General features: G+C 39.6%; 1 protein-coding gene across 1 annotated transcript in view; it reads right to left on the bottom strand.

Moving 5' to 3' along the window:
• The window catches only part of ncam1a (neural cell adhesion molecule 1a), a gene marked incomplete at its 5' end in the record, with an annotated part of 237,119 nt that overhangs the window by 66,763 nt on the left and 154,617 nt on the right, over positions 1-15,739 (bottom strand). The window contains 5 exons of the mRNA XM_079234557.1: positions 2,621-2,738; positions 3,364-3,501; positions 6,706-6,849; positions 7,754-7,963; positions 9,779-9,853. Of these exons, the coding sequence (XP_079090683.1) occupies positions 2,621-2,738; positions 3,364-3,501; positions 6,706-6,849; positions 7,754-7,963; positions 9,779-9,853 (685 nt within the window). The remainder of the gene's footprint in view (positions 1-2,620; positions 2,739-3,363; positions 3,502-6,705; positions 6,850-7,753; positions 7,964-9,778; positions 9,854-15,739) is intronic.

Below are 15,739 nucleotides of genomic sequence, written 5' to 3'. Positions count from 1 at the left end.
ACCTCCCTGTCTGCCTCAACTCTGTTCTGGCCAGGAATTTCATCCACCTCAGCCTCAACACCCACATCACACTCCAGCCTTGCTGCATGGAAGACAGCTGTGCGCAGCATCTGGGTGTTCAATAGTTTTATTCACTCACATGTCTGCAAAAAAAATGCTTTATTCCTCTCCCAGCGTTGTTTTTGCTGCTGCTGCTGCTGCTGCTACTGCTGCGTGACACCATTAAATGATGCACCATGAATATGAAAGTATACATTGAGCTAACAGCTGTATGATGGAAATGAATGTTGGTTATTTGTACCTGTCGGAGCTTGAGAGGTGATCAAGGATATTAATTCATACTGAGTAAAGGTACTTGAGATATACTATACAAGCTAATGATAAATCCATGCTAGAAAAAGTCAACTGATATCCTTGAAAGACCTGAAAGACAAAAGCTGATGTTGGAATGTCGAGTGTTAATCGCTATTTGACGATGTCCTACGCCTATTTAATCAACATTTCACATCTTAAATGTATACTGCTGATTAATTTTCAGGTTGTATTCACAGGCTGTGAAGATTAATTTGGCTTTTAACCTTCTCTGCAAACAAAATACGTTTCAAGATCTCACATCTAAATGAATTAAAATATCAAATACAAAATATATAAACAGGTATTTAGATCCAATTGCTCTTGCATTGACACCCAATAAATAAACAAAAATGTTGCCCATTTTCTCACACATGAAGTTGCTCTAAACTTAATATATATTGCTTTTTATTCTTTTTTGCAGAGAGCCGATTTGTATTATTTTTGTTTGGCTCTATTAGTCAAAGAAGGACCATTTTTATATTTGCTTAAATCTCCACCTTGTAACACCTACTGAATGTTATGGCTACGCCATGTTTAAACTAACAAGCAGGTGTAACCAGGTGCAGACTCACCAAAGGTTTGTCCGTGCGTGAGCGCCTGCTACATCGCTACTTGAACTAGATCCAAATGGAATGCAGTTTAAATAGTGCGTGGGAAGTAATAATACTCATCAAAGCCTTTTTGCACTTGTTACAGTGTAAGTGCACGCATCGTATCATCTCTCCCACACACCTATTTGTAGGCAAAGCCACGCAAATTCATATGTATGCCCTATTTACCAACACTTTACATCATCATCTCCCTGAAATGAATCTTGCACTTATGCAATTTTTCCAATGGGGGCGGAACCAGTTTGTCCAGAAAGGCCGCGAGAAGCAGGCAGCATTACCAGCAAGCAAGGTAGTTCACAATGTCTTACATTTCAGACTTCATCAGAAGGCTTAATTTAGAAAAGTGGCACAAGTTACCAGCCCCCTTGGATTAGTGCTAAACCTGAGACGTGCTTTTGTGCTTCCAGATGGCGTTGAAGGACCCTTTCAAAGGCCTTGTTTAGAGCACAGCAAAATATGCATATATTTGAATAAGCCCAATAAAAGAAAATATGCTATGAGTTAGGAACCAAGTTGAAATCTTAATCTGAATAATTTTTTTTGGACCGTAGACATGCTTAAATCAGCCATGGTTTGAGTTTCAGAAGAAGTAAAACAGTCGTGTTCATTCCGAGGCGCTGCCTGGACATATTGTGGCATTCAGTCCACAGAGACTGAGCTGACAACAAGTATCGTATAAAAAAAATAAATAATACTATTTGTTGTCAATAAGCCACTCTTCAACATAGCTGAATTGAATCAAACACTTGGTATGTCAATATCTGCATCTTATACCAGCTGGATATTATGTTTCTTATAGTACATCCAGTATACATACATGCAGTTGATAATGTAAAAAAGTATCATAATGGAACCCTGCAATGAACCCTTCCTGTCCTTGACTGTGCATCTTTTTACATCAGTGTCAGGTCACTACATACATGTCCAGCCCACAGTGACATTACCACTGTCACTGTGTCCAGCAGCTGGTGACGGAGGGCAGAGGTAGCCCGACAAAATCCCAGAGGCACTTGATCTCCACCTGATCTCCACATGACCCTGTGATCCAGCTGTGATGCAGTGCTACGTAGTGCATTCTGTCACTGAAGAGCATAGGCTCATCCTTACAGAAGAAGTGTCAGTCATAAAGCTAATCATCTTCCTGCCAAAACCATAGAAATTAAACCGATTACAAAAAGGGATAATTATATTTGGGAGGTTTATAACTAACTGAACAGAAAGTATCGGTTGAAATAGTTTCTCTCTGTAGCTTCTCTAAATGCTATCTCCAAACTCGTAAAATCATTATGTTTGGGCTTAAAAAAATTAAAATGTAAAACGTAAAACAACATTACAAAACAATGGAAAACATGTAACTTTAAAATAACTCAACAACACTTTGGGACACGAACACCAGTCTCAAACAACAGTCTCGTGGTTGAAAGCCCTGTCTTTGCTTTCACTCATCCACCTCCCTCCCACCCTGTGTGTGTGTTTTTTACTCAGCATTTTCTCTCTTTCCCAGTTACAGCTCAATCCCACAACAATACCTAAAATTAATGAAAACCATGTGGACCTATGCAAAACTAAAACCCAGGGATTCACTTTGTTTTCTTTATGACAGCTCAGATCTACCTCTGATCTTATCATTACAACAGGCCAGTGGAATAACATACTGTGCCCAGGTGACGGTGGGTTCAGGGTAACCGTCTGCGTCGCAGGCCAGCAAAGCAGAAAGACCGGTGTCCGCTGTAGCGTTGACCTCTGACAGCCGGGCGCGGATGGTGGGCAGCACTGAAAAAGAGATGATGAAAATGGAAAAGTAATGAGTACATGCAGCGAGTGTATAAACATCCTGAGGTGGTGTTCTGAAGAGGCTCCATCAAGATATACTGGATAGATGTCAAGTAGGGGGATAAAAATTTCTGTTTTGGTACTGCGTGTCATGATTGATATGCAATAATACAGCGGGTCCTGGGTGGTCTGAAACCCCTTGGTTGACACATGAGATGCCCTGAAAGCCTCAACAGCAAATCTTTGGGGAGGAGGGGATAATGTAAATATATATGCTGCGTGTTTGTGTTGTGGCGTCATTCGTAATGAAATTAGCTGTGGTGGTGTGTGTGGCTGGCATCCATGAAATACTGTATATTGGGCACCGGTTATTAAGCACACTTTTACAGGAAGGAAATTGGATTTTGAATATACAGATACATACATGTTTTGGTATTTCTTTCGCACATATTGTAAATAAGTGCACAGTTTGACCAGGGATGTGATCTTTCATTTAAAAAAAGAACATTTCCAATAAAAACATTTTGGGTCATCATTACTGTACCTTTCTGTGTTGAGCAACAACTCCTTTGAGCAACAGGACGAGTATGGAGCAGAAGGTGAAAGGGATGCAGACAGCGCTTACCATTAACAACGACCTTGATCATCCGGAAGTCAATTTCTCCCCTTGCCATGATACGAGCCTCACAGTTGTACATGCCCTCATCTATCTTCTTAATGCCGCGGATCTGCAGGTGGCCATTATGCATGATCTTGTATCGCACTAAAACAGAAATGGCAAAGAGAACAGTAATTTATCACATAAGATTACACAGACTATATCCACACAATTAAACAGTACATTTAGCAATTTGCCCAGAAGGGATATTTATATGGAGTATAAATAATTTTGTAGCATCTTGAAAGAATACGTCGATCTCCATTAGAAATGTTGTAGTTTCCCTCCTCGAAGCAGTTAAAAGGAAGAGATGAACTGGAGCACCATGTGTGTGTGCCATAGTTGATGGACATCTGCGATGTGGGACCAAGCCATCAAGTGGTCGGCTGAACTTCAGTACGAGTATTTCCTTCAATCTTGAAAATATGACTATGTGCATACATTCAAGTTAAGGTTCAACAGGGACATTTTAAACGTGAAATGCTTGACTTAAAAGCTCAGACGGGAAGTTGGAGCCAGATTCTTTTTTTTTTCAAGTCCCAATTATCCCGAGTAATCAAGCAAGAGGTTGGAGGAACACAGAGAGCAGCGTGACACCCCGGCTACACCAGGCGTGTTTCAGCGGTGTTGCACCCCGATCATTGAGCCTGGCAATCTGTTGCCCCTCTAATTAAACCAGCCATAAACACACAGAGCTGGAGTGAGCCACCTTAACAGAAAGCAGGTGTTTCTCACACGTTTCCTCTCCCGCATTATTAAAATCCAGGCCTCTCTGACCACATCTGATTTAGGAGCCTTAAGAGCCGAGTCATTTTTGTTGTTTGTTCTCTTTGTGGCCCAATTTAGGAGAACTAAAGCGCTTCTCTAAAATTGGTGACCAGCCAGTGTGTGTTCTTTAAAACTCACTTGATTAAAATATGTTGGCTATTTAGGGCGTACTTGTTAAGCAGGGCTTTCACAGACCAATTTATTTCTTCTTTGGGGACGGGGAGCTTCAGTGGCCCCAGTTTGATTTACCATGCAAGTACAAGTCTTTAAGTTTCTCTGGCTGTCTGATAGAGAAGCCCACCACGTGAACTAAAGAAAGAGTGTATGCTATAAAAATCACTTGATGCATATAATTATATACCGAGTGATGGAAAGAATGATGTCGTGGAACTTTTTCTCCTTGTCACATTTGGGATTTGCACACTTTATTGCACAAACAATTTAAACTCCACTTTGGTCACCATTCTGGAGCTTTCTGCCAGTCATGGAGGATAAATAAGTACATTCACCAAAATATCGTAATGCAATTATGAGTTAGGCTTACTTTACTTTGATATTTTAATTTTATGTTACTTTTAACTTCTGCGTCACTAGATTTCAGAGGCAAATACTGCTCTTTTCACTCCACTGCATATATTTGACAGCTATAGTTTACTTTGCATTTTACATGCAACATATTTGATCAGCTTATAAAATGACACATTGTCATATATTTAAATAACCAACATATGAAGTAGTTAAAAGTAGCTCCAACCTGCTAGCGACAACAGCGTTTACATGCTGCTTATTTGTTATGTTAAAACATCGTTAATAATACAGGCACATGCTGCTCTTTTACTTCTGATTACATCAGTATGGTACATCTAGCTGCTAATACTTTTGAAAGCAGGATTTTTACTTGTAGTGTAATATTTGAATAGTATGGTGTTTTTACTTACACATCTTCCACCACTAATTTCCACAATATTTGTGCCTGTTGTCTGCTTCCTGTCTGCTTGCACATGTAAATAAGTGGAATAACCTCTACGCCTGAACTCAAGTCCAATCACAATAGTGACCCAAAGTGTACCCATTTTTTAAGTGTGGTATTCTTTACTTGACCCTGACCAGCTCTCAACTCGAGTTACATTGACACATGTGACAATGCAGTTCTGATAGGAGGTTTAACAATGCAACATGCAGCATATGGTTAGGTCAACTGCTGTGAGGGATATTACATAAGCAGTTTTCAGTGTTGGTTACAATTAGTGGTTTTTCCAGTGAAAAACACATTCTTTGACCAGACTCCAAGAATAAAGGCGGGCTAAGCACAACACTGTGGTGACTCCAGGCTCTCCAGCGGTCACCAAGGGAGGGGTGACTGTAAGGTTAAAATAGATCCAGTCTCTCCACCCCAGTCCTTATACAGCAGATTATAGTTTTAGTTGAACTCTCTGAGGTCAATGTTCTCTCCTGCCTGAAGTTGAAATTCACAAAAAAAATACATGTTCATCCTTCACAACTTTAACAGCGGTTAGAATAGTTTCCAGTGTTGAGTCACGGCAGCAAAATATTGAGAAATGCATAAGAATGTCCACAGAATCCACTCCCACAAAGCACTGTTCACTTCTTCAGTGTTTATTTTATGTTCAGTGTTTCTGCCCAACAGACACCTTGGTTCTGTGACACACTTCATAGCTCCAAAGCGTGTTTGTTGTAGAAGCAACACTTTTGTCAAACAAATGGATAAAGTGTGAAGAGAAGGAATATAATGCAGGAGTGGTTTGAGAAGTTTCTTTGGACATGTGATGTTTTTTGTCTTTGACTGCAGCTCACCGTTGGAAAACATGAAATGGGCCGTAAATGACATCTGACTACAGCTTCTGGCCACTGTCAGGGAGCAAGATACAACTAACTACAACTACAAGATACAACATACTTTTGATACACTTGATATACTCCAAAAATATTTTATCTAATCGTATGGTTACGATAATGAGCAAACTTGGCATTCCTACAATAAGGACCTAATTTATATTTCATCTTGAGTTAAACAAATAAGATCAAGAAAAACATATACTTAGAAAATATAAATTAACTGTGTTTTTCTGTTTGTTAAACGAGCTAACCTGCATAACTTGTTAGTGATAGACTGCATTGTCTTTTATTGTTACAGACAGACATTATATTGTTAGTTCTTCTCACTCTTACCCTTCTACTTTTCCATTTTCTCTTCAGTTTGTCAGATTATTTCTGCCTCCAGAGTACTACTAATCTATTTGGAAAACTTAAAGTCCAATCTTCCCCTCCTACATTCTTTCTACTGGCAATGACCACTTCATGCTGGGCCAAACAAATATATGTTCCATGTTCATGCATCTGTGAGATCTAAAACTTCCCCATTGAAAAAGCACATATTTGTTCAGAGATGAGGGGCATCAGGAGGAGAAGATGAGGAAGAGTTTGGCAACATTGATTGGAAAACGCAGATTGACAGACAGCGTTGGTAGGAAGGTCAGATGACTGCTCAGGGAGTCAGGGTGAGGAGATGGAATGGCTCACCGTCTTTGGCAACCTGGATCCTCGAACCCTTGTGCTTCCAGATGATGGTGGGCGGCGGCGAGCTGACCACATCGCAGACTATGTCAGCGTCATCGCCTTCATTGAACTCCTGAGGGGTGGGAGCGCTCTCGAAGGTGATCTTTTCTGTAGAGAGATGTGAGGAACAGACCAACACTTTTAACAGGGGAAAACTTTCATGCGTCATATTTAGATTGCTTATAAAAATCTTACAGCAGTACAACGAGGCACCTTAGGGTTGGTTCTGCTTTTCTTATTAATGTTTGGTTGGTCTAGATTTTACTTTATCGGAGATGTTGTGCGAAGGAAGTCAAAGATTCCCAGGGCGTGCATAGCCCTATGTCATTTCAATGGGACAACTCCGTTGAATGCTGTATCCTTCCTTGTAACCTAACAAACTGCCATGGAGCGATTTGGCGTCTGAAAAGCATCACACTTATGAATCTATTAACAGGACTTCTTAGATTATCCTGGTTGAAACAACACAACCCCATACTCTAGTTGGATGGTTGACAGCAGGAGTAGAGGATTAAGTAAAAGCTTAAGTTTCTCAAGACGTACCTGAAAAGAACATAACAAACGTGTTAATGAATAATTTGTCGATTTAACCCAGGAGACTACGTTGTCTTGGATGATCAAGTATAACTTCATCTTTTGTTTACATTTGGCTTGGATGCCGACAATCATGTCACTAAATGTGACATGATTGTTGGCATTGTTGTCTTTAAAACTAAGGTACAGCATACAGCAGTATAAGCAGTCTCCTGTAAATTCCATTAATAATGTACTAAACGGTTTTGCCAAAAAGGATACATTGTCAGTGAAAAAAATACATTGTCAGTGAATATAATCCATTGGACATATCTGTCAAGCAATTAGTAAAACACAAAGGTATTTCCCGGGAGACAGAGTAAGGTTTACAGTAATTGCTATGTTATGAGGGAGTAGGTTGGTTCCAGGCTTTTTCTTCAATGGCAATGGTGTAACATAAAAAAATGCTTCAAATTTGGATAAAAATGATGAGACTTACGGAAGATCTTCACTTGGACTGTGGCCTGGGCCTCTTTGTCCCCGTTCTTCGCCACACACTTGTAGATCCCGGCGCTGTCCACGTTGGCGTGGTATATGGTGAGGGTGGACATGGTTTCATCGTTGCGGCTCACAAAGATGTCTGGCCTGTTGGGGAGGATCTTCTCCCCGCTGGGGAGGTACCAGTCAATGTCTTTAGCATCTCCAACCACTGAAACACAAGGAAGTAAAGTCGAGTGAGGCCAGGAAGCAATAAGTCAACAGCTGCCATTCAAATGATAACCTCAAAATAAAGTGGATATATGTTTTAACATGTTATAACAGTTTTGCATTAGCTTGGCCTCCTGCTTCGTTAAATATTTGGATTTGGATGCTTTTCGCTTCCATTCAGAGTGTATTATCTTTGTGTATTAGAATACATTATCCAGTTGCATCTCTATAATGTATTACATCATAGTTTAACAAGCCTTATGCAAGACTCTGTGCTCTGAGAAAAAAAATTGGACTCAAAATGAAAGATCAAACAGGAATAATCAATATAGCTCAGTCAAAGAAAGCTGATAAATCAATAATTATGTTGCGTTACAATGGTTTGGAAACATTATTGTTAAATCAAAACCCGTCTCATCTTTTCCAGACCGGACTAATATATGCTCACTGAAACATAAAGACTGACATGCATTATTTCTATTTGCTCAGTGGGACAGACGACTATTCAGTAGCAGGCAGATTTTGCTAAAAGAAAAATCAAACGGCGATCTTTTTAAAGCATTTTTTTGTTGCCCTGAAACATTATGTCAACACAAAGGGTGTAAAACATGCATTTTGACATCCTTTTCAAATGGAGAATTGGAATTCAAGTTGAAAGCCAGAAAATAACATAGAATAAATTGGTTGCATAGTATTTTTCTATAATGCATTATGATGTGTTCTAATATTCTTATAGCCCTGTATAATACGATTAATCATATTAATGATTCTTAATAATCATAACACATTATAAAGCATATTATGATGACTTATACCATAATGTATCATACTACTATGTGATAATAATGAATAATTCATTCTAAAAAGAAAATAATCTTTTAGAACATTAAATTATAATGCAATATGATCCTTGCGACAATAAAATGTCAGTCATTGACCAGCAATTGTGAAGTGTTACAATACTTGACCTTGTTAAGTCTATCATATTCTTCTTTATTTGTATTGATCATTGTTGTAAAGTATTATGGGTATTTATGAGTGCTTATAACTATAATTATACAGTGTTATAGGAAAATAGTAACATATCATAATGCATTATATGGAGTCATAGAAAGTGTTACTATCGGTTGCAACAAGTCTTCTAGCGGGAGTCAAGAGTTCACTGTTCCAGTGTACAGTCATTTCTTTGTAAATGGTCAGCTCACTCAAACTAAATAATCTCACTTTTACTTGTGGATAAGACCAAGTTTATTTGAATGGCTGCGTCCTATTTGGTTTTGTAAGTTGGGTGAACTAAACCGTTATTGTGTAGTCTCTGCAGTTCTATAATAGCTGTGACCTACTGACTGGGGTGATTTTATTTACGTACCAAATAGTCTATAATGTCAGACAGCTTACTCACCAAATGCAAATACCACCTACAACTCAGGTCATCTGATAGCTGCACATGTACAGTCAACCGGCTCAGACCTCTGTCTCATTATCTCTTCAGAGTGCATCTCTCTCCCACCTCCTCCTCTAAGCCCCTTCCTCCCCGACTGTGATCATAACATCCCTCTACCTCCTCAGAAAAGACAGCTCAGTTCATTTATCCTTGTCTTTTTTTTTTCAGCACGTCTCGTCTTTTGTCTTGTATTTCTATAATGCGTAACTTCTAATCAGAGTACATTCACGACGACGCAAGTCCCATTATTCAAACTGACTGAGTGTATCACTTTTATCAGATGATCTAAATTAATACTGCCAGTATTGTCACATGAGGGGAAATCTGCAACGAGCCGTGTTAAATGAGGTGTGTTTGAGAGATCACTCTTACCTTCGCAGAGGAAGAACTTGGACTCTCCAACGCTGATCTCTCCTTGAGTTGGAGTGATTTGCACCTGGATGGCAGCTGGGAAAAGGAAAGAAGACAGAGCAGAATATACATTGGTCTCAGGTTGTAGTGAGAGGAATGGTGACACGGGGGCAAACTGCAATAACGCCAGGCTCAAAATCAAATTGCTTTGCCCGCTCAAAAGAACAACCATTTTTTAGGCGTACCCTCTATGAATGAAACTCTGGGATGAAATGTCGATGCTCACTAGAGTGCAACACCTCCATGTGCAGATGGGTCATGAGTAGATATTTCTAAAAGAGCCATGTTACACTGCCTGGTTGTTAGCGGGTTCACTTGTCATGGATGAATTGTACGTAGAAGGCATAGCTAACAAAATAATAAATATATATATATTTTCAGTTTGCACTATGTTATAAAGTGGTGACTGTTTGGTGCACTCTTGAATACTTTGCTGGGCTTTGGCCAACCGATTATATATCTCCAACATTGGTCCTGCAGGACAATCGCAGCTGATATGGTGTTTGGGCTAAGGTCTAAAATGTTTCATATTAAGCACACTGCTTTCTCATTATTCGCAAGGTATTTCATTGTGACATTTTAGAAAATATTGGGCAGAATTAAGGTTGAGAGAGATGAAATCCTGCTGATCTGAGGTTTCTTTCATCTGTCTTTATTTTCAAAAAATATATATAATATTAGCATGCATCCACTGTTTCTCCCCTTTTCCTGATATTCTCCCACACTTTCTTTTAATGGCGTCTTTCAAACTTTCTAACTGAAACCACTGCTGTCTAAACATCTCTATGGTGATCATTAGTGATGTGTCCTTTCGTGTCGAGGCTTCGAGTAATCCAGGTAGATTTTGGTGAAGAGCGTATCGAGGCTTGTGTCGATGACGTATGCGGTGACGTTCAAAGCCTCGCGAGCCGGCCGTACCACGTGACTGATTCAGAAAATGGTTCGTGGGTTTGCCGTGCGATTTGAAATATAAAGGGGCAGCGAAACTCAATGGATCCCCCCTTCATCTCTGTACCCAGCTTCATGTGTGCCTGTGAAAGGGTATTTTATAAAGCAGGCGAAATAGTCTCAAAAAGCCCAGCACTGTGGAAAAGGTCTTATTCTTACTTTAACAAAATTGGACACATCAACATGAACTAGCGGAGCCGAGGCTCGAAACACCGATCCTCTGACTGAAAGTCGGATATTCTAACCACTGACCCACTGTCACATCACAACCCTCTCCCAATTGGTTTCGAGTTTTGATTTTGACCCCGCCAATATATCATACAGATAGACACAATATTAATAAGTTAATAATTGATGTATTAGCATGATAAACATAATTTATTCAATTTAAAGCGTCACACACCAAAGCCATGGTGTCGTTATGATCACTATGCCTGTTTTACATGTATTTTCCACTTGGTGGCGCAGTAGCGCAAATGAAGCTCCATGAAGCTTCGGCACATGAGCGAACCAATTGGATGGAAAGCTTCAATGCTTCAGGAAGCTTCATCTCACCATCACTAGTGATCATTCCTCACTGTCACTTCTCACAGCTGTCACTTGACCGGCCTCTGTCTGAAAAGGTGGTGACTTTAATCCCTGACTATCTCATATTTGGGTGAAAGTTGTGGCAAATGCAGCTAGAAACAGACATATTGAACACACAACAGGAACACATATTTGTTTGTATTATTTACCCTTCCTTTCTAGATAAAATGGAGGGAGCTGCAACCCATATTGATTAGCCAGGTTATGCTGTATTTTGCGGACCTTGTGAGACTCTGTGTGTGTCATCACGACAAAACCGTGTAAGAGGCAGTCACAAAACTTTTCAGGTGTGTAGTTGAGATCCCAACGTAGGCCGGGTATGAAGATGGCTGTGTGTGTTTCTGTTCTACAGTAACATTACATCCTAACTGTAAAAATGCCACTTCCAAGGCAAGCCGTTTATTACTCTCGTACCTGTGGCTATTGATGGTCTGACACCTGACATTGTAAAAAAATGTTAAAGCATGCAGTGGGCATCTCACGACAGGTTTAAACAGGAGGAGACTCAGTGCAGAAGGAGAGCGAATGCGTGGCAAATTATAGTGACAATAATTAAGTTCTCAAGAACGAGGTATTCCAAATGTTATGCATTTGTAATTAGTATGGGGTGAGATGATCTTCGGTCCTAATAAGCAATCTTCAGTATTTTACTAACACCATATAAAGATTTATTTTTTCCCCTCAGTGTTCATATTAGCCATCTGACTGAGTCCTTCCAGGGTGTTCTCGTACTCCTTTACCCCATCCCTGCTTCTCCTGGGAGATGATTTAAAAGGCAAAATGCCATAAATCAAAGAATATCCTTTTCCTCAGACTCTTATGCACTTCATCTCTCAGCATCAGCTAAAGCTGCTGTGATGCAGAGAAACACCTGGTGTTTGTTCCTTCCTGCGTGCTAACAAATTCAAATACAAACTCTTGCATATTCAATGAAAAGTGTTAAAACGCACAATAATTTTCAAAGGCTTAATCAGGAAATCATCACTTGCATGTGTGCGTCAGAATGACAGGACATGAGATGTTTAATTTTTTTTAATATGTCACACGATTTGATTTAAGACTCTTCAGTGATGTGCAGCATGTGAGTGAAGCACAGAAACGCTACTGAATCGTGATCCGGAGCTCGACAGAGAAACCCCGCTGAGCCTCCAGCGTGTCGCCACTTCACACAAATGAGTGAGTCAGTCTCAGCCCAATTCTCACCGGGAGATTCATGAGAATGGTTTGCAAAGACAGGTAGCCAGCTATCATCACAGCACAGTAAGACTTTGGTGTTTCATGACGCGATGTTTTTCACAGCCATAGAAACGCATTCCACGACTGAGAGGAGGTGGGTCACAGCAGTGGCCTTCGTCGTTCGTTTTCCTTCAGCACACATCGTAATGTGAATAGGCATCACCGTTATTAAGCTGGACCTGGTCAAACTGACGTCACAACCTGTGATCCTGAGAGAAGACACAACAAAGACAGGCTATTTGCAAGGAAAACGTGAACAAATTATGTAATTTACCTGGTCGAAGATAATCTCAAATATTGATTTCAATAACCTATTCAAAGTGAGGATAACATCTCCCTTATATGGCTTAGTCAAAAAGTTGCACAAATATTGATTTGCGGCCAAATGAATGAACTGGCCTTTGTTCCAGGTTATGCAGGTTCTGGAAGCATGGAAAACCACTACCCACAGTATGTTTGCTTTTACGGGCTGAAGCTAGATACAAAGAAAACATATCCATTTTCTTCCCTCATCCAGTAAGATCCCAGATAGCATGCTGCAAACCCTGGCCATGCCTCCTAAGACTAGGACAACTGGCCAGAAAGCAACTGATCATATCTGCAACACTAAAGACAACAAAAAGGAGTTCAGGTGGTGTGGGAAAGACAGCTATTCCCAGAGCCATTTCCTCAGTGTATTGTCTCTAAACGGCCACTTGTGCAGTGTCTCTAGGATGAAGTGCCTGTTGAGTCTCGTGTGTCAAAGCAAAAGTGGGAGTTTGTGTCTCTGCTGATAGCATATTGTGAGCTGTAAAATCAAGGTGTAAAAATGTGAGAGCACGGCAGGTTTAATTACTGTCAGAATCTAAAACACTTGTTCTTCGTCAAAATCTTTGTTCTTCATCTTTTTTTCTCCTGTTCAGATAAAGCACGGCTCGGTTGCCTTTAAAATCCTGTTTGGATAACTCTTGTCAAAAACAGTCTCTCTTTAAAAAAGGTTATGATATAATGATGCTCGCATTTATACGAATAGCAATTAGGGTTTGATGCCATATTTGAGCAAATTCTTTTGATTTAAATCATATTCAGTTTTCACTAATTCAGAAGAAACGTAATCCCTGCTCTATAGACCAAAACATAATTTCAATATATGTGTGATATTGCTTTGTGCTCCCACTAGAACTACAAGACAACGCTATGAAAACAAAAATGTATTATTTCATTCATTCTGACTGCCACAGACGGTGTTTATGTAATGCATTTTTTTATATAGAAATTGATTAGAGCTATCCATGAGGAGAACCTTCGGATTTAGACTTTTTTTTTTTGTGTAACTTGATGTGATAGAAAATGGGCAGCAGTTATGTCAATTGTATAAATGTGTTTTAAATATTCTAAAACAGGCAAAAATATATATACTTTAAGAAAGACCGTACCTACATTTTATAATATATACAAAAAGCTGAACTAAGAAGCCCGGAAGCAAAGGAGATTTGGGCGAAGGCTAGATTAACAGAAGGGATAGAGAGAAGCATTTGGCACAGTGAGCAGAGAGCTGGGATAAAGAATAAAGATGTCTGTGCCCTGACGTGTTCATTCATGACACCAATCTAATATTTCTCCACTAAGACTTTCAGTCCTCTCTAAAGTCTCCAAAAGACTTAGAAACAACAATAGAGGGATAGTTTTTTTTTGCAGATCATTAAATCTGACCAGTTGGGACCATTCACCAACTCACTATTACAGTAATGGAACCACCACCTGCACAGTACTGGGTATCACCCTTTTAGATCAAATAACTTTAGGATCCTGACTTTCATGTTGGAAGGTTAGTAGTTAGTAATATCCAGGTGTTAGTCTTAGCCAAGGGCTGGTGTCTTAAACGTGACTGTCAGGAAAGTCTCTGACTGGACGTCAAGCACATACATACATAGTATGTAGTGTAATATACTCACATATTAATTACCTATTGAATAAAAAACATTTGTGTTATAAAAGTATGTTAGTTTTAAACAATGTGTGTATCCTTTGTCTCAAAAGTAACCCAAATCATTATATTTTACTCCATATTCATTACTCCTTCCATACTCATTATAACCAAACCCAATAGTTTTGTTGCTCCAAAAAACTACATAAGCACCACATTATTACATTTATAAGTGTATTAAACACATGTATCTAGAAATGTTGATGCGAAACACATTTTTGCTTCAGAGGGCGATGAGATTCAATGCATCCACGGTTTGCAAAAAAGTACAAAGGCAATATTTTTCTGCCGACATCAGTTGACTATTCCAACATCAACAATAAACTCATGTGCATGAAGGGAGTGAAACCCAAAACAAGAAACATGTCCGGCACACCGAATGCCACCGAGTGACCTACTGTAGCTCCCGCTGACTTGAACAGGGGCCTTAGTTAATGTGCTAATGCTGGAGAATAATGTACACCTTAAATATATCCAAAAGAAAAGATACCATGTAAAAAGCCAGTCAGAAAGCTAAAGGCAGTCACTGAGGTGTGGGCAACAATAAAAACAGCAATTTGCTCTGGTCTTGACACAGTCATGCTAACGAGCTAACTTGGACACCGTAGATCTATAGCCACACTGTAGAAACCCCCTGGGAAATTGAGGTTATCTGGTTCACACATTGTGCTTTAACTCATTCACTGGAGATTGTGTCTACACAGCAGCTTCGACTCTGACAAATGTTTGTTTAAATAAAATTCCAATCTGCCTTTCTCTCCCTGTAGACTTTCAGTGGCATGTCCCTCGTATTCCCAGCTATTGAGACACACAACTAAATAACAGAACATGTTGTTCTCTGAAACTATCCACAGAGGCAATTAGAGGCCACAGTAACCAAAGACACCAGAAGTTATTTTCACTGTATCCACATGGAAGATGGCACCCCACAGTACCTGCAGTTCCTCCTCACAGGTACTGTTTACGCTCTAATATCCCCTTACAAACCCAGTCTTCTAAAAAGTACATACATAACTCTGCAACAGTGAAAAACATCCCCCCCGTAAAAAAGAATACTTCACACAAATAATGTTTTTCATCAATGTAGTACTCAGCAGGGCCATAGCCATGATCTTAGAAACACACAGGTAACGGTTATAATCCCCTCATTCCCATCTTTCTTTCTTCAAAACTTAAAGCAACAC

This window comes from Taurulus bubalis, assembly GCF_910589615.1.
Source record: "Taurulus bubalis genome assembly, chromosome: 2".
Classification (NCBI taxonomy): Eukaryota; Metazoa; Chordata; class Actinopteri; order Perciformes; family Cottidae; genus Taurulus; species Taurulus bubalis.
Note: the sequence above shows the minus strand (reverse complement) of the source record. Positions and strands in the feature narration are given on the sequence as shown.